The sequence below is a fragment of the Manacus candei genome, unplaced genomic scaffold (assembly GCF_025592945.1).
Source record: "Manacus candei isolate 608988 ecotype Guabito, Panama unplaced genomic scaffold, ASM2559294v1 h1tg000045l, whole genome shotgun sequence".
NCBI classification, from domain to species: domain Eukaryota; kingdom Metazoa; phylum Chordata; class Aves; order Passeriformes; family Pipridae; genus Manacus; species Manacus candei.
The window spans coordinates 9,566,381-9,584,864 of record NW_026138093.1 but is presented as its reverse complement, the minus strand read 5'-3'; the positions used below and the strand labels follow the sequence as shown (position 1 = coordinate 9,584,864).

General features: G+C 51.3%; 4 protein-coding genes across 6 annotated transcripts in view; 1 reads left to right on the top strand and 3 right to left on the bottom strand.

The window, feature by feature from the left end:
- The window catches only part of LOC127474822 (zinc finger protein 11-like), a 705,018-nt gene that overhangs the window by 240,348 nt on the left and 446,186 nt on the right, over positions 1-18,484 (top strand). The window contains exon 4 of the mRNA XM_051796126.1: positions 2,828-3,589. Coding sequence (XP_051652086.1) covers positions 2,828-3,589 — 762 coding nt within the window. The remainder of the gene's footprint in view (positions 1-2,827; positions 3,590-18,484) is intronic.
- LOC127474868 (zinc finger protein 239-like) overlaps positions 1-18,484 on the bottom strand; it is a 246,797-nt gene that overhangs the window by 49,838 nt on the left and 178,475 nt on the right. The window lies entirely within an intron of this gene.
- Positions 1-18,484, bottom strand: part of LOC127474869 (zinc finger protein 239-like) — a 196,446-nt gene that overhangs the window by 2,900 nt on the left and 175,062 nt on the right. The gene's annotated exons all lie outside the window — the stretch shown is intronic.
- Positions 5,599-8,542, bottom strand: LOC127474944 (ribosomal oxygenase 2-like). The gene is made up of 3 exons (XM_051796281.1): positions 8,436-8,542; positions 7,069-7,176; positions 5,599-5,838 (listed from the first exon to the last, which is right to left on the bottom strand). The coding sequence occupies exons 1-3, from the start codon at positions 8,442-8,444 to the stop codon at positions 5,677-5,679; spliced, it is 279 nt and encodes a 92-aa protein (XP_051652241.1). The 5' UTR covers positions 8,445-8,542; the 3' UTR covers positions 5,599-5,676.

Sequence of the window (18,484 nt, the reverse complement as noted above, 5' to 3'; positions counted from 1 at the left end):
CTTGAGCTGTGCCAGGGGAGGTTTAGGTTGGATATTGGGAAGCAATTTCTTCTCAAGAGAGTCATCAGGCCTTGGAATGGGCTGGGCAGGGAGGGGGTGGAGTCAGCGTCCCTGGAGGTGTTGAAGGTGAGAGTGGATGTGGCCTCAGTGCCATGGTCTGGGAAGCACAGTGGGGTTGGATCAGGGGTTGGACTTGATGATTTGGGAGGTCTTTTCCAACGCAGCTGATTCTGTGATTCTGTGATTGCCATTCCTATGGTAGCACACGCTTGAGGCTCCATCCCCAGGGTGATAGAGATGTCTGTCCATATATATCTCCAAGGCTAGTGTGTAAATGTGTGGTGTTAGAAAAGCAGGCTGAGTTCTGGCATAGTTTTAGAAGGAGAAGGAAGCCCAGAGGCCAGTGCAAGCAGGCAGCCCTCAGCTTGCACCTGATGTCCCCTCCCTGCAGGTTCCTGTCCTTGAGCCCAGGCCCTGAGGTGAGGCTGAGAAGTGGCGCGGAGGTGAGCCCAGAGCTGTCCCTGAGGTGAGGCTGAGAATAAGTGCAAGGCAGAGGTGCTGCTGAGGAAGGAGAGCCCTGTGGTGGGGAAGAGACAGAAGCTGTGAAAGCCCATCCCTGAGCAGGTGCTGTGTCCATCCCCTGTGTGCCAGGTGAGCTGGGGCTTTGCTGCAGAGCTGCGGGCGCTGATTTGAGCGTCTCCAAGTGCTGAGATGGTGGGCACCCAGGAACACAAACTGTGCCTGGCCACGGAGCCTGCAAGGAGGAGCAGAGACAGCCCTGGCAGTGTGGGGGGCCAGGTTGTGCCTGTGCCTTCCCCTGCAGGCCCTGGCTGTCCCTGCTGGGCCCCTGTCCATAATCCCCTCAGGTCCCTGCACACCTACTCTCCAGAGATTGACTCCCTGCAGACTTTGCATGGAAATCTGTGCTGGCAGCTGCATCCTGAGCCTGAGCGCAGTTTGTATCCCCGAGTGCTGATTCAACCTGGGGACCCAAGGGATCCTCTGCCATTCCATCTGTGCTGGTTTAAGGGTAAGCCAGCAGGGAAAATGAACTCAACTCAAAAGAGAGACCACAAGTCAGAATAACAATTTATTAAAACAACACAACAAGTATGATTATGCAGACAAACAACTGGCTTCAATCCACAAAAACCCAAATGTACAACCCAGCACCCTGGGATATGAACAAGCGGTGTTCCCCGGGCCCCCCTTGAGCCCAAAGTAAAGGGAGAGCGGAAAAACCTGCTGGTGGGAGAGCTGTTGCAGTCCGGTCAGAATGGTGATTGCAGTCCAGTCGAGGGTGGTGGTCTCAGTCTGGCCGAGAGCAGTGAGCTGCAGTCCTCCTCTGGGTCCCACGAGTGGTAGAAAAGTTCTGAAACTCCAGGTTTATATATTCTCCAGTTCAGGCAGGAATGGTCAATCCTTCCCTCAGAGCGGGGAATTCCATAAAAGGAATGGTCAATCCTTCCCTCAGAGCGGGGAATTCCATAAAAGGAATGGTCAATCCTTCCCTCAGAGCGGGGAATTCCATAAAAGGAATGGTCAATCCTTCCCTCAGAGCGGGGAATTCCATAAAAGGGTATGAGGACAGGAACATCCCCCCACAGGCAGGCCCCCTCTGCCCCTGACAACAGTTTCTGGGAAATGGCATGGAGGGCCATAGAATACACAGTTCTGGGCTATACCTATCCAGTGATGAATCGGTCCCAGCTGTTCTAACTAGGACACCATCCATGCAGCAGGAGTCACCCTCCTGCCCTTGACGCCCTGCAGAGGAACAAGTGCCATGTCTCTGTTTGGGAGAAGCCAGATGCTGCCCCTGGGCCATCAGAAGTGGTGCTGAAGCCTCTTTCAGCCCAGCCCTGGGTGCAGTTTTCTCATCCCCTCACCGAGTGCCGGCACTGACCAACCAGGGCGTTTGGCACACTTGGTTTGGTGGTTTGGAGAAACAACCCCAGACTGGCAGGGGGCCAGAGAACCTTGAGGAACAGCCCTGGCGAGTTTTAAGTGATACTACATTAATACAGCTTTTGATTAATATATTGCAACTCAATCAAGTGCTCATGAAGTGACCTCACTCTCCTCATCCTCCCAATTGAACACCTTTTTTGGGGTTGAATCTTCATATTTTGTGTATTTTTTTCGCTTAAGTTTAACTTTTTGTAGTTTGTGAGGAGGTTCATCTCGCCATTTCTAAGAGGTTTTTTACCTGAATCATGTTGGTTTGGGATTTCTGGGCCGAATCTTGGTGTTTGGGAGGTTTTTATGGTCACAGGATGCCCGGTGAGTTCTAGAGATGGACTTGGGCAGGAGGAACCCCCAAGCCAACACGCTCAGCCCTTGTTTTCCCCCCATCAGGATTTGTCCTTCCCAAAGCTTGGGCGGATGGAGGAGGAGGCTGCGAGGAAGAGAAAGATGCCTTGGGCCCCCCAGGCAGGTGAGGAGGAAGTCAGTGTCCCTTTGGGCGGGTGTTGTGCTGGCTCTGTCAGCCCAGCATGGCCCCGGCTGCAGGACAACCCCGCTGGCGCCGCCGTCCTGCCGGGGCCGGAGTTGGGGGGATGTCCTTGGCCTTCCCTGTGGGCCGGAGGCAAATCCCCTGCCTGTCCTTCTTGCTTCCTGCCCCAGGCCCCGAGGTGAGGAGGGAGAGCCCGGAGGACAAATCCCCCCGTGAGACCCTGGTGGGAGAGGCCGTTTTGAAGGGCTCCCCGGCGCAGGAAGGCAGCGGGGAGGAAAAGGGCCGGAGATCCCCCCGCAGGAGGGGCTCCAAAGCCAGCCCAGGGTGCTCTGAGGAGGAAAGAGCCAGCCTGTGCCGGGAAGGCGGCCAGAGCTTGAGGGGGAGCTCTGACCTGGTGGAGCCTGAGCAGCCTCCCAGCAGGGAGAAACCCTTCAGGTGTTTGGAATGTGGGAAGACCTTCAACAGGAGCAGCACCCTCCTCACCCATCAGCACATCCACACCGGGGAACGGCCCTACCCGTGTGGGGAATGTGGGAAGAGCTTCAGGCAAAGTTCCAACCTTATCCAACACCAGCGCATCCACAGTGGGGAATGGCCCTACACATGTAGGGAATGTGGGAAGGGCTTCAGTGACAGGTCCACTCAACGCACCCACCAGCGCATCCACACTGGGGAACGTCCCTACAAGTGTGGGGAATGTGGGAAGAGCTTCAGCTGCAGCTCTAACCTCCACATCCACCAGCGCATCCACACTGGAGAACGTCCCTACACGTGTGGGGAATGTGGGAAGAGTTTCAGGCACAGCTCCACCCTCCACTCCCACCAGCTCATCCACACTGGGGAACTTCCCTACACATGTGGGGAATGTGGGAAGAGCTTCAACTGCAGCTCCAACCTCCTCAGCCACCAACGCATCCACACTGGGGAGCGGCCTTACACGTGTGGGGAATGTGGGAAGAGCTTCAGTGACAGCTCCAATCTTCACGCCCACCAACGCATCCACACCGGGGAACAGCCCTACACATGTGGGAAATGTGGGAAGAGGTTTCAGACCAGCTCACATCTCCTCAGGCATGAGCGGACGCACACGGATGAGAGGCCCTTCCGCTGCACCGACTGCGGGAAGGGCTTCAAGCAGAATGCTCACCTCATCACCCACCGGCTCATCCACAGCGGGAGAGGCCCTACAAGTGTGGGGAGTGTGGGAAGAGCTTCACCCACAGCTCTACCTTGACCAAACACCAACAGACCCACCAGTAAGGGAAGCCCTACCAGTGCCCCGACTGCGGGAAGAGCTTTGGCCGTAGGACTGACACGCAAAAAAGGTTTCAAAAGGTCTTCAGGATTTTGAGTATCTACACTCTAACATCAGTTTATTCTTTTGAATATGTGTAAGTTTAACCTCATTTTAGTCTGAAAGCCAAATTCACCACTTCCCCATTCCCTGATAACTGTGGGCTGGTTCTGACAAGTGAGGCAGAAATTACCCACTGCCCAGCAAAAACCAGTGGGGCCAGCCAGCGGTCTCTGCCCTGGCAGCCCAGTTTCCCCAGTCTCATCTCAAAATGACCAGTTACACTGAAGCAAAGAGCACTGGAACCAGTGCAACAAACCCCAGTCTGACTTTCACACCTGCCCATGTGTCCTGTTTTCTGCTGCTCTACAGACTTCCTTGTTTAAAATACAGTGGAAAAATGAACAGTTTTGGAGGTTGTTTTGGTTTTGGGCTCGGGTGTTTTTTTCCCCCCCACTATTCTCATTAACCTCATTTCAAATCTATTTCAGTGTTTGAAGATGAATTAAAATTTTGAATGATTTTTAATGCCAATTTTAACGGGGGTACTTTTGAATTAGATGATCAATGGAGCATAGAGGCGTGAGAAAGGAATCATATTAGGATGTGAAACCAGCTAGAGTGTGGTACAATGTAACTTCATGGCACAAGCTAATTGTAAGGTCCATTGTGCTTTTTAGCAAGTCAGCCTGATATCCCCTATTATCAGAGCTGAGTTCTTCCTTGGTTTTGCTACATATTGCAAGATAGATACATCTACCCTTGAAACACAATGGTAGAGGTCATACATAGGGGTGAGAAAGATGATGATGGGAGGAAGATTCTGTGGGCAGGGGTCGCTGGCCCCTTGCCCTACAGCAGGGCATGCACAGACTGTTGCTATCAGGTGATGAACAGGCAGGGTTTGGCTGCCACTCAGGCATCACCTTATACTGGGTACTGGCCCTACGTGGTGTAATGTAGAGCTGATAAAATGGGGTGTCAGGACTGCTGGGGTGAGCGATCCTCATCCTGCCATGGAGACTGTGTTGTTCCATGGGGACGCCCGCTAAGCACGGGCACCGACCAGCTGCTGCAGATCCTGGCAGCCCTGGCCTGTCTGTGTGGGTAAGCACAGTTTATTGACAGGAAGCAACTGAGAGAACAAACTTTTTAATATCCTTTTAGTGTTTCTTTAATTCCCCTTTTATGTTTATGGTATTTTTCCTTTAGTTTCCCTTTTTACTAACCAATATCGTGTTATCCATAATATTGTGTTAAGATCCTTTTTTGGTATCCCTTTTCACTAGTTAATACTGTATTAAATGCTGTTCGTAGTATTTGTTTTAATGCCACCCGATAAGGTAGTTATTTTGTATCCTTTTTAGTTTTTAATTCCTCTTGCTAAGTTTATTACTATTATTATTATTCTCACTGTAATAAAAGATATTTTGTGTGTTTGAATATTTCTGGCACTTGTCTTTATTCCGGACATGTATCCAAACAAACTGTTACACACACACAGCTTCTACTGAGAAGCTTCTGTCCTGTCAGGACAGTCAAACTGAACAAACGTGTTTTCTTGCTGCTGAACTTTACAAATGAAAAAAAACAAGTTACTGTTCTATGCCCAAGGTTCTGGATCCTGCCCCATGTATAACTTTAGCAGCTCTCCAGATGGAAGGGGATACCACTGCATTGGTGTTACTAGGAGTGACTTTGTGCATCCCCAGACATGGAGCTGTAGCTCACTAGACACTGAGCAGCTTACCTGTTTTTCCCCACGCCCAGTTTCCTAAAACTGAGGAAAGAAAAGCAAGTATTTGTTTAGACAGCACCACAAACCAGAGGCTGGATGGATAAAAAAGTAATTTAATAAGCCTTGCTCTCAGGAGATGCTTAATAGACAGAAACACTCCTTTAGAGGAGCAGCTAATTCACAGAAGCATCAAAGAACTTCAATCAGACATTCACTCCACAGGGACAAGGCAAGGTTTTCCTTCTCTTCATCTGAGGTGAGGTTAAGCTCTTTAACATGAACAGTGCTGCTCCTCCAAATCTGCTTCAGTGCTTCCAAGTATGACAAAGGAAAGCGCAGCCCGTGAGTCTGCTGGGGAAGAAGAAACAGAAAACAAATCCTTCAGCTGAGAGCAGTGTCCTTATTGCACAGCAGTGTGTGAGGCTGTGGGGAGGGAGCAGCAGGAATGTGTTCCCTTCCCACATGGCACTGGGGTCACTGAGAGCATTCTCCAGAAGACTCGGTTTCATCCAGGCCTGTTTTATCTTCGTAGGGAAAATGCTGAACTCTATTCCGTGTTCCAGCACGCTTTTGGAGGTGGGGATGTTTACAGCACGTGGCTTTCTCCTGTGGTTTACACATGGAAGAATTAAATAGCCTTAAACTTACACTCTTGCCTAGCCCTACCCATTATTTCTGGAAGCTCACAGAAGTTTATTTCTAGCTGCCACACGCAGTCTTTGGATATAGTTTGACACAACCACAGAGGAGCTCCATTCCCAGGCCTGGAGTCTTCAAGGGCAAGAAGGAATATTCTGGGATCTGCACATGTTGTTCAGGTGCCAGTGTACAACCTCAGCTCTGGAGGACCAGTGAGATTTACTTCCAAAGAAAAATAAGTGCCAGGCCAAAAGCCTTGCTGTAATTACCGAGACAAGGACAGACTGTGCCCTGTTTTGCCATTCCAGTGTTTCGGATCACAGAGCTAAGACACAGCATCTCACTGCCAAAAAAGCAGAAATAAAGGTTCCAAAGCTCAAAGCCATGCTTAGGAAGGATTTATGACCCAGCAAAAGCACACTGTACCTGCGAGCAGGAACAGAGACAACCTGAAAAGTACATTTCAGAACAAGGTAGGTCTTTACTCACAGTGCTGACCCACCCTACCCTAAAATGAACACCCCTGCAGTGTGTTCCATTGGATACAGAATCTAACACGGGTTTAGCATGGCAGTGATCCCTAGGGAATATCTGCTGGCCTATCCAGTAGCCTCAGTAGAGGATGTGCTAAGGACACACCTGTAAGAGCTGGTTTTAGTTGCTCCAGTAGCTTTGCTCACTGGGCCATAAGGCATGCACCAGAAATCCTGTTAACATCTCGAGTGTTTAATTAAGCATGAGATCACATTGCTCAGTTCCACTGTTAAACTGCCTCTGTGGTGCAGCCTCAGCTCCTCTGGGCACTGCAGGGCTGGGCAGAAAGGCTCTGGGTGCTGAGGATCACAGCAGAACCCAGGCCCTGCTGCCATTCTGGGCAAGCTCATCTCATGCAGCAAAACCCCCCATGGAAAGATAAGTTTTGGGGTGTCTGCAGGAACAAACCTGGGCCGTGCCATCCTCACTGCCAGTGTCATCTGTCCCCATCATGGGAGTGTCTCTCCTGTTCCTTAAGGAATGATACACATAAACCATCTCCCTGCGAATTTCATCCTAAAAGACAGCAGGGAGGAAACAGTCACATGTGATCCACAGCCTCAGACTCATCTCACTGCACTTGCCAATGCTCCTGAATTCTGGAGTCACTCTTACAACAAAGCCTGCAAGTCACCCTCCCAAATGAATTTTCCAACAGCCACCTCCGACAGCAATAAGGGACTCTCCAAAACACCTCTGAAAATTTATTTGCAATCATCTGCTGCCTTAAAACTGCCCCTGCTAGAGTCCCAGGAGTGATGCTGTACAGCAAACAGGCCATTTAAGGGAAAGTATTAATGAACAGGTGTGCATCAACACATTTCCAGTCTGATACTGATCTGTTTCTTAAAAATCACATGCCCATCATCAGTCCTTGGTCAGAGCTGTGCAAAGCAATTCAGAGCTCTCTGGACAGGTTGCACATGGAATTTGTGGACACAGGTCTTCCATGTGTCCTGTCATCCTGGGTTGATCTGTGTGACATCAGAAGGCAAGGTGGCCCAAAAATTGGGGGGAAAAAGTCTCCAAAACCTACACAGTCTCAATATGGACACAAGCAAGATGGAGGAAAAAATCAGAAAGTTATGGTGTGTTTTTCTTGGGAAACATTCAATTCCTCCAAACAAACCCCAAACTGTACAAGATAATCTTTGCTGTGTGTCCCGCCCCCTTCTTTTTTTTTTTTTTAAGTGAGATAAAAAGCACTTCTACAATTTCATACTAAAAAACCTTCATGGATAAGAAGCAGTATAAACACAGCATAATGCAAGATGCATGGATCAATGTTGTGGAACAACTTAGTAGTGCCTCTGGCACCTGCTTGGATACAGAGATAACCCAGGAGTGAAGACTAAATGCAGCCACAGCAGCAGCTGCAACCAGCAGAATTCCCTCTCTTGAGAAAACCTATTTTTATAAATTATTCCTGTTCTTAAATACAAAGAATAGAAAAAAACCCTAGTATCAAGACCTGTAGAGGCCATTTAGCTGCTGTAATGATCTACCCCATCAAACCTGAGACAAAAGCCATGTACCTCCCATACAGAATCATAGGCTGAATTTAGTTTTGAAGCCCCCCCTCCAGAAGGTTGGAATGTGCCAGATCACTCAACAAACAACCCCACAGTATCCTAACAAACCCTAATGGGATGCAGGATCCAGCTCAGTGTAACTGCATGACCCTTACAGACCTTTTGCACAGGAGAGCAACAACTCACATGCCTCACATGCACTCCCCAGCCCACCCCAAATGTACAGGGGTGGCTTCACTGTACCCACAGCATTCTCTTGATCTGGTTCCACGGAGATGAGAGTGTGATCTCTGAACTGCAGTCTGATTTTGCTGTCTATTTTTGGCAATTTCCCACCTAAGAAAAATAAATCCTCCTCAGAAAGGAAGAAACCCAGACAAACGGTTAAACTGAGCCCCCCTGTGCTCTCCCCACTCTCTCAAGGCTGGACTGTTTGTTAAGCTCTGTTTCAACACCCACATGTCCTCCAACTTGTTGTGGAGGGGGCAAGGAGAAAGAGATTTTTTAATTGTCTCCCCTTTCCTGTCTGCAAATAACTATAATAAATAGCAAGCTAGAGCCCAGGGAAAACTGCTACCAGTTAAATGCTCTCGGGATACAGTTTATCACAGCTGCCAGTTCCAGTCTAGGATAATCTTTATTCCACTCTAAGGGAGTGTCATCTCTCCCACTAGACACGGGGAGCAAACACACACGTGGGGCCTCACGGCACATGAAGCTGATGCTGGACTGTGATCTGGCAGAGTTCAGGCACACGGTGTGACTCTTGGGGTCGGTGCTGTGGCGGGCAAAGGCTTGGACTCGACGCTCCTCCTGGGTCCCTTCCACCTCAGCCTGTTCTGTGACGGTGCGATGAGTTCCCTCTCTTCCAACACTTTTGTTCTTTTTAGGGCTCCTCGCTGCCCGGGGCCCGGAGCCCGCCTCCCGCGCGCCTGCTTCCCTGCCCGTTTTGGCGGCCGCAGCCGGGCGCTGAGTGCCCGCTCCCCGGGCGGGCCCGGCCGCTGCTCCAGGAGTGGGGGGGCAGCGGCGGCGCCTCGAGGATTCCCGGGATTCCCTGGCCGGTTTCCAGGCAACGCTCCCCGCGCGCTCCTCGCTCCAGGGCCGAACGTGCGCAGCCAATGGGAGGCGGCGGAGTGGGCGGGGCGAGGCGGGGCTTGGGCGGGGCGGGGGCGGGGCCGAGAGGGGCGGTTGGTGGGGTTTGGGTGGGAGCGGGCGGGGCGGGGCCGGGAGCGGGAGCGCTGCCGCTGAGCGGCCCCGGGCAGAGACCCCGGGCAGCGGCCCCGAGACCCCCGGAGAGTGGCCCCCGGTGCGCGGCCCCGGGGAGGGACCCCCCGTGTGCGGCCCCCGGTGAGTTGCCGCTGGTGAGCGACCCCCGGTGAGCGACGCCCAGTAAGTGACACCCGGTGAGCGACCCGCGGGGAAGAAGCCCCGGTAAGTGACCCCTGCGGAGGGACCCCCGGTGAATGACCCGCGGTGAACAACCCCTGGCAAGTGACCCCCGGGCAGGAATCCCCGGTGCGCGGCTCCCGGGGGTGTCGGGCCGGGGCTGGGCGCGTTCCTTCCCCGTGCAGAGCCGAGCGGGGCCGTGGCGGGAGCGGGGCCGGAGCGGAGCCGGCCGGGGGGGCAGAGGGGAGCCCTGAGCCGCCTTCTGCCGAGGGGACTGCTGGAAAGGAGCCTGCGCTGGGAGGAGCGGGGGACGTGGCCCGAGGCTGAGGCAGGGGAGCTTCAGGTCAGCTCCTGGACAAAGGTTTCTCGCTGTGTTTTTCGGGGGGGCTCGGGCACTGCCATGGGTTGCCCAGGCGGAGCCAGCACCCCGGCAGGTGTTTCAGAGGCGCCGGCATCTGGCCATGGCTGACACGCTTTAGTGGTTTGGGGGTTGCTGGGGCAGTGCTGGGCTGACAGATGGACTTGATGGAATCATGGAACGTGCTGAGTTGGGAGGGTCCCACCGGCACCGTGGAGTCCAGCTCCTGAGTTTTAGGCACCACTAAAGGAACTGAATCTGGATCGAGCTGTTTGGCTCCAAAAACTCTTCTGCCCCTAGTCTACACTGCCAAGTGAAACAAAACAGAGCGTGCAAAATAGAGGCCTGTGTTCCCCCCAAAGGGAAGGCAGGCAGTTACAAACCGGGACAATAAAGTAAAGCTCAGAGCTTACATTCATGGTCCCCACAGTTGTATGACACATCAAACCAGTCCGCTGTTACCCATGTAGAACTCTCATCAGGAACCCCAAACTTTCTTGTGTGTATTTGTATAGATATGTATAGATATGTATAGGTAGATAGATATATATACATAGATATGTATAGGTCTATATTTGTGTGTACCTCTATAAGATTCTGTATCTTTGGATGTGATATTGGCATGCTATTGTTGTGTGGCAACAAGTGGACTTAAAAGGTTACAAGACTTTAGGAAATCGCCTTTCTGCTTGTGGGTTCTGTTTTTTAAAGAAGGTAACAAGAAAAGAACTCTTTAGCCAAATATCAGTTAAGGGCTCCTCGCTGCCCGGGCCCGGAGCCCGCCTCCCGCGCGCCTGCTTCCCTGCCCGTTTTGGCGGCCGCAGCCGGGCGCTGAGTGCCCGCTCCCCGGGCGGGCCCGGCCGCTGCTCCAGGAGTGGGGGGGCAGCGGCGGCGCCTCGAGGATTCCCGGGATTCCCTGGCCGGTTTCCAGGCAACGCTCCCCGCGCGCTCCTCGCTCCAGGGCCGAACGTGCGCAGCCAATGGGAGGCGGCGGAGTGGGCGGGGCGAGGCGGGGCTTGGGCGGGGCGGGGGCGGGGCCGAGAGGGGCGGTTGGTGGGGTTTGGGTGGGAGCGGGCGGGGCGGGGCCGGGAGCGGGAGCGCTGCCGCTGAGCGGCCCCCGGGCAGAGACCCCGGGCAGCGGCCCCGAGACCCCCGGCGAGTGGTCCCCGGGCGAGAGAGCCCCGGCGAGTGGCCCCCGGTGCGCGGCCCCGGGGGAGGGACCCCCCGTGCGCGGCCCCCGGTGAGCGACCCCCGGTGAGCGACGCCCAGTATGTGACACCCGGTGAGCGACTCGCGGGGAAGAAGCCCCGGTAAGTGACCCCTGCGGAGGGACCCCCGGTGAATGACCCGCGGTGAACAACCCCTGGCAAGTGACCCCGGGGAGGGAGCCCCGGTAAGTCACCCCCGAGGAGGGACCCCCGGTGAGTGAGCCCCGGGGACAGTCCCCCGGTGCGCGGCCCCCGGGGGTGTCGGGCCGGGGCTGGGCGCGTTCCTTCCCCGTGCAGAGCCGAGCGGGGCCGTGGCGGGAGCGGGGCCGGAGCGGAGCCGGCCGGGGGGGCAGAGGGGAGCCCTGAGCCGCCTTCTGCCGAGGGGCTGCTGGAAAGGAGCCTGCGCTGGGAGGAGCGGGGGACGTGGCCCGAGGCTGAGGCAGGGGAGCTTCAGGTCAGCTCCTGGACAAAGGTTTCTCGCTGTGTTTTTCGGGGGGGCTCGGGCACTGCAATGGGTTGCCCAGGCGGAGCCAGCACCCCGGCAGGTGTTTCAGAGGCACCTGCATCTGGCCATGGCTGACACGCTTTAGTGGTTTGGGGGTTGCTGGGGCAGTGCTGGGCTGACAGTTGGACTTGATGGAATCATGGAACAACGTGCTGAGTTGGGTGGGTCCCACCGGCACCGTGGAGTCCAGCTCCTGAGTTTTAGGCACCACTAAAGGAACTGAATCTGGATCGAGCTGTTTGGCTCCAAAAACTCTTCTGCCCCTAGTCTACACTGCCAAGTGAAACAAAACAGACCGAGCAAAATAGAGGCCTGTGTTCCCCCCAAAGGGAAGGCAGGCAGTTACAAACCGGGAGAATAAAGCAAAGCTCAGAGCTTACATTCATGGTCCCCACAGTTGTATGACACATCAAACCAGTCCGCTGTTACCCATGTAGAACTGTCATCAGGAACCCCAAACTTTCTTGTGTGTATTTGTGTAGATATGTATATATACACATACCTATGTATAGATATCTATTTGTGTGTATCTCTGTAAGATTCTGTATCTTTGGATGTGATATTGGCATGCTGTTTTTGTGTGGCAACAAGTGGACTTAAATGGTTACAAGACTTTAGGAGATCGCCTTTCTGCTTGTGGGTTCTATTTTTTAAAGAAGGTAACAAGAAAAGAACTCTTTAGCCAAATATCAGTTAATGGCTCCTCGCTGCCCGGGGCCCGGAGCCCGCCTCCCGCGCGCCTGCTTCCCTGCCCGTTTTGGCGGGCGCAGCCGGGCGCTGAGTGCCCGCTCCCCGGGCGGGCCCGGCCGCTGCTCCAGGAGTGGGGGGGCAGCGCCGGCGCCTCGAGGATTCCCGGGATTCCCTGGCCGGTTTCCAGGCAACGCTCCCGCGCGCTCCTCGCTCCAGGGCCGAACGTGCGCAGCCAATGGGAGGCGGCGGAGTGGGCGGGGCGAGGCGGGGCTTGGGCGGGGCGGGGGCGGGGCCGAGAGGGGCGGTTGGTGGGGTTTGGGTGGGAGCGGGCGGGGCGGGGCCGGGAGCGGGAGCGCTGCCGCTGAGCGGCCCCCGGGCAGAGACCCCGGGCAGCGGCCCCGAGACCCCCGGCGAGTGGCCCCCGGTGCGCGGCCCCGGGGAGGGACCCCCCGTGTGCGGCCCCCGGCGAGTGGCCGCTGGTGAGCGACCTCCGGTGAGCGACCCCCAGTAAGTGACACCCGGTGAGCGACCCGCGGGGAAGAAGCCCCGGTAAGTGACCCCTGGGGAGGGACCCCCGGTGAATGACCCGCGGTGAACAACCCCTGGCAAGTGACCCCCGGGCAGGAATCCCCGGTGCGCGGCTCCCGGGGGTGTCGGGCCGGGGCTGGGCGCGTTCCTTCCCCGTGCAGAGCCGAGCGGGGCCGTGGCGGGAGCGGGGCCGGAGCGGAGCCGGCCGGGGGCCAGAGGGGAGCCCTGAGCCGCCTTCTGCCGAGGGGGCTGCTGGAAAGGAGCCTGCGCTGGGAGGAGCGGGGGACGTGGCCCGAGGCTGAGGCAGGGGAGCTTCAGGTCAGCTCCTGGACAAAGGTTTCTCGCTGTGTTTTTCGGGGGGGCTCGGGCACTGCAATGGGTTGCCCAGGCGGAGCCAGCACCCCGGCAGGTGTTTCAGAGGCACCTGCATCTGGCCATGGCTGACACGCTTTAGTGGTTTGGGGGTTGCTGGGGCAGTGCTGGGCTGACAGTTGGACTTGATGGAATCATGGAACAACGTGCTGAGTTGGGTGGGTCCCACCGGCACCGTGGAGTCCAGCTCCTGAGTTTTAGGCACCACTAAAGGAACTGAATCTGGATCGAGCTGTTTGGCTCTGTGATCGATAAAGACTGAGGCTATAATTTTGGTTGCAAGGAAAAAGAGTTTATTAAGGCTAACAAGCAAAAGGGGCTAGCCGGGACCGGGGGAAACCCTTGCTCCACCACAGTCAGCAAAATGGGGAACCGAAACAGTAACAATTATACCCTCGGTTGACACCACCCCCCTGAGTCATGTCAATAGTCCATTGGCTGGGGTTTCACAAGCTGCTCCCTGCTTGGTTCCTCTTTCGCGGGCAGATCTGTGGTTGGTGTCTCTAATTGTGGGCGTCGTCGTTGCTGAGGGGTTTCCACCAACGATGTCAGAGTCATTAATCCCTATGAGGCTGTGGTTCTGGAGCTTTCTATAGGGTGATGTCATCCAGTCACAAGTCTCCTCATGCTTGCTTTTGCAATAGTCCACATCAATATGCCTGTAACAAACAACTTCAAAAACACTAAATTTATCTGCGTTGTGTTCTGCAGTAATTAAACTTGTGGTTAAAAATTCATAACTTTTAATAACATAATAACTTGATTAACTTATCTCTTGAACAGCAAATTTCCTTAGTTTACTTATAACAATTCCCCCCTCCTAATTTCCTCATAAATTTGCTGGTCAAGTCTAACCATTGCTTCTCTAGATGCCTCTGAAAGAGAAGCTTGGTCCTCATCAGAAGACCTTCCACTCATATCTTCATATTGTTGTTTCATGGTCAATAACTGCACTTTCTCAATCCTATTTTTAGCAAACGCAACAATTTTGTTGAGAATACACGGTCCGAAAATGAGGGAAGCAAATAACACTAACGGCCCTGCTGGGGTTGAGATCAGGGCTGTCAACCATGGGAACTGATTATGCCAAGTATCTAGCCAACTTTGTGTGGCCTCTTTTTCTCTTTTTCTTTGTAAAATTCCTTCACGTAATTTAGACATTGACTCTTTGATAACTCCTGAATGATTGGCATAAAACCAACATTCTTTACCCAATGCTACACATAATCCTCCTTGTTGTAAGAACAGCAAATCCAATCCTCTCCTATTTTGTAAAACCACTTCCGAAAGGGAATTTAGAGAGGTCTCTAAAAAGGATATAGATTTTTCTATCCGGTCCAAATCTTCATCTACAACTGTTCTTAATGCGGTTAGTCCGTGGCTATGTTGGACCAAAGAAGCAACTCCAGTTCCCGTAGCTCCCAACCCCAATATCATTGCTATCGTTACACTCACCAGTTCCCGTTTTTGTAGTGTATGTTTACTCACTTCCCAAGATTCGAAAACAGATTCTTCAGAACGATATAATATGCGAGGTAATACTGTTATTTGAATACAAAACTCATTATTTCTCTTAAAGGCAGAAACGGACACACATGAAACCAGACCTGTTTTTGAACAAATCCACCACCCGCCTTGATGTGGTATGACCCATTTATTATTTCTTCCACTTTATTTACTTCAATACCACATAGATCCTTACTTTCTGGTGAAACATTCCCAATACATGCTCCTTGCCCACTAATCTGTGACATAGAGAGACCTATTTCTTTTTCTCCCCATCTGCACTGACTTGGGTTATCCTCAGTGCTAAAATTAAAAGTGAGATTCAACCCTACTCCCTCATAAAAGGGAGGTCTCACATTATAGCATAACTAGCAGGACTCCGTCACTTCAGGATCTGTATAATTAATTGCTCTATAAGATGACTCTACCATGTTTAGCATTGATCTAATTCCACTATATGATACCTCGTCCTTTATTACTGGCTTGGTGGGGAGAATTTGGGTACCCTTCGAGTCTTGTGGAGCTGGTCTGATAAGAATTTTATTCTCTCTTTCCCTCTCTTTCTCTTGATTGTTTCCCTTGGACTCTTTTATTTCCAGATTGGGTCCTAGAAACTGAGAATATGTGGTTAGTGGTTGTTTTCGTATAGTAACATATTCACCCGGGTCTGCTGACAATCAGTCCAGCCTTACTCCCCATGTCCGGCCAGTCAACCATCCCTTATCTTCATGGTTGAGAATCTGGACCTGTAAATATTCACAGTTAGATGGTTCATTGGGGAGGACAAGTCCTCCAAGAGCAGGTGGTTTACAATGTGGGGGTCCCCACTGCACCCGTAAATACCTATCCGGTTTTTCCGGTCTCCAAGCAGTAGCTATTGTTTCACAGCCCCAATACCCACAATGATAATGTCCTGGGTAATTACAAAAAGACTTCCCTGGGTTAGAGTTCGGGCACCAATATGTAGCTCCTTTGTTGACTGTCACTGAGGGCTTCCTTCCTCCCTGTCCACATTCCTGGGGTATATTGGCCATGAGTAGATCACAAACGGTTACATTGAACCTAGGACTTATAGCAGTTATCATTTTCCTTACAACCTTAGAATCTCTTGACCTGATTATGGTCCATTCAAATGGTTGGTGGGCATATCCCAGAAAACTTATAAAAACTATTACTCCAATGATTATTGTCAATTTTCGCCCCATTTTGTTATTTTTGAGTCCCATCCCTGTATTATCAGTGATTCTTATTTCCCACACTCTTACCTCTCTGCCTTCCTTCGTCTGTCCCTGTGCAGGGAACAACGAGGTTCTAGCTCTTCTTGGCAGCAGAGGTATTCTTCAGGGAATACTGATTAAATTGCTCTATCGTCTCTCACTGATTCAGGCTGGGACTCTTCTATTTCGAGTTTTTGAATTTTGTCAAGTAGCCCCAATAAGTCAATATATCTCCTTCGACTTGGTTTTTCCAATTTCCATGAGAATCTAGCACGGCATAGTTCTATTAATGCCCTATTCCAATTATGTTCATACACTTCCCAAGTTTCTGGGACTAACCACTCCCAACCACAAAATGCCTTTATTATTTCAGCTTTAGCTCATTGTTCGCTTATAGATTCGATAGAACTTGTTCTGCACCTCATACAATAAGGTTGCCCTCTTAGTGAAATACAGAGCCACTGTTTACCGCACTTTTTACACTTACATACTACCCAGTTATAATGAGTAGACCCGGGATGTTTTATGCAGGATATTCCATGTGGATCGCGTCCGCCTGGTACATCTGTTTCCACCTCGCAGCAAAAAGGCAAAACCGTTTGAGTTCCAACTATTCTATATAGTCCTGAACCTCCAGTTTGTTCAGGGATTCCTTCTAAATTCCATGGAACATAATACGCTCTCCTTAGAGTCTGTCCTTGTGGTATCTGGAAAAAAGAATACAAGCTGGGCCTTACACTCTCTTCTTCAAAGTTCATCTGTAGGCCGCACTCTCTTTATTTTCATCTGTAAGTTCCCAGGATTCGAAGTCACTCTCCACTCCAAATTCTTTATCGGTCCTTTTACTCGTGAGGCATGAGTCCACCCTCGCTCAGCTGTCCTTACTGAGGTATCTGTAGTGAGAAGAACGACAAATGGCCCCTCCCACTGTGGAGTTAGTGATGTTTCTCTCCAGGTTTTAATTAACACCTGATCACCAGGTTGGATTTTATGGATAGCTAAGTCCAAAGGAGGTCTTTGAGTTACCAATCCTTTCTTTCTTAACTCTTGTCTCCTCCTCATTAATTCAATAATATACTCTCTTAAACGTACGTCTTCAACTTTAGGGTGATCTGCTGGGGTCCCAAATTCATAGGGCATACCATATAGCATCTCAAATGGTGAAATACCTGTATCTGTCCGAGGTTGGGTTCTGATGTATAGTAATGTCAAGGGAAGACACTTCACCCAATTCATTTTAGTCTCTAACATCAATTTAGTTAGATGTTTCTTAATTTCCCCATTCATTCGTTCTACTCTCCCCGAACTCTGAGGGTGCCAAGGGGTATGATATTCCCACTTGATGCCTAGTAGCTCTGTTACTTCTTTAATTACCTTTGAAGTGAAGTGAGTTCCCCTGTCTGAATCTGTTGTATTGACAACACCATACCTAGGTACAATCTCTTCTAATAGGATTTTAGATACTACTTTAGCTGTACACCGAGCAGTAGGAAAAGCTTCCACAAAGTGTGTTAAATGATCCACTAACACCAACAAATACTGATACCTTCCCACTCTTGGTAATTCGGTAAAATCAACTTGAATGCTTTCAAATGGCCTTTTAGCTAATTCTCTTCCCCCTTTAACTTTATCTCTCAAATACCCTTTATTCACCTTTTTACAAGTCAGACATCCTTCCAAGGCTTTCTTAGCTATATCATACACTCCGACACATGCATATTTATTCTCAAAATGATCTACCAAGGCTTGGGTACTCCAATGAGTCTGCTTATGCAGTCTACCCATAACTTGACGGGCAAGGCCTTTGGGAATTACTTCTCTCCCATCTGACAACAACCACTTTCCCTGTTCTTCTCTTGCACCTACTTGCAACAATTTTTCCTTCTCTTGATTACTAAAAGACTTAGGGATCTGTTCACTTCCTGACTCTTGTTCACTCACCACCAACAGAGCTGCTTTCTTTGCCTCAGCGTCAGCTAGATTGTTTCCTCTGGCTGTTACTTTCAATCCCTTCTGATGACCTTTTACATGCACTACAGCAATCTGTTTCGGGCCTCTTAGAGCTCTCAACACCTCTCGAATCAGATTCTCATGAACTAGCCCTTTTCCTTTTGCATTTGCTAGTCTTCTTTCTTCCCATATCTTCCCAAAAGTATGTACTACTCCAAAAGCATATTTCGAATCTGTGAATATGGTTCCTACCTTCCCTTCTAACAGCTGAAGAGATCTTAACAAAGCATAGAGTTCACATACTTGAGCTGACCAAGTACCACACAAAGATCCAGATTCCCTGACTTGAAAGGTAACTCCATCCACTGTAGCATAGCCTGATCTCCTTTTTCCATCTACTACTCTGGACGAACCATCAATATAAAGCTTTTCCCCTATATCTAATTCCTCTTCTTCTAGATCTTCTCTAATTTTTGTCTGGAGACTTATGACTTGGATGCAATCATGTACTATATTTCCTTGAGGTTCACCATACAGAAACTGAGCTGGATTCTGTAAATGAGTTACTTCCA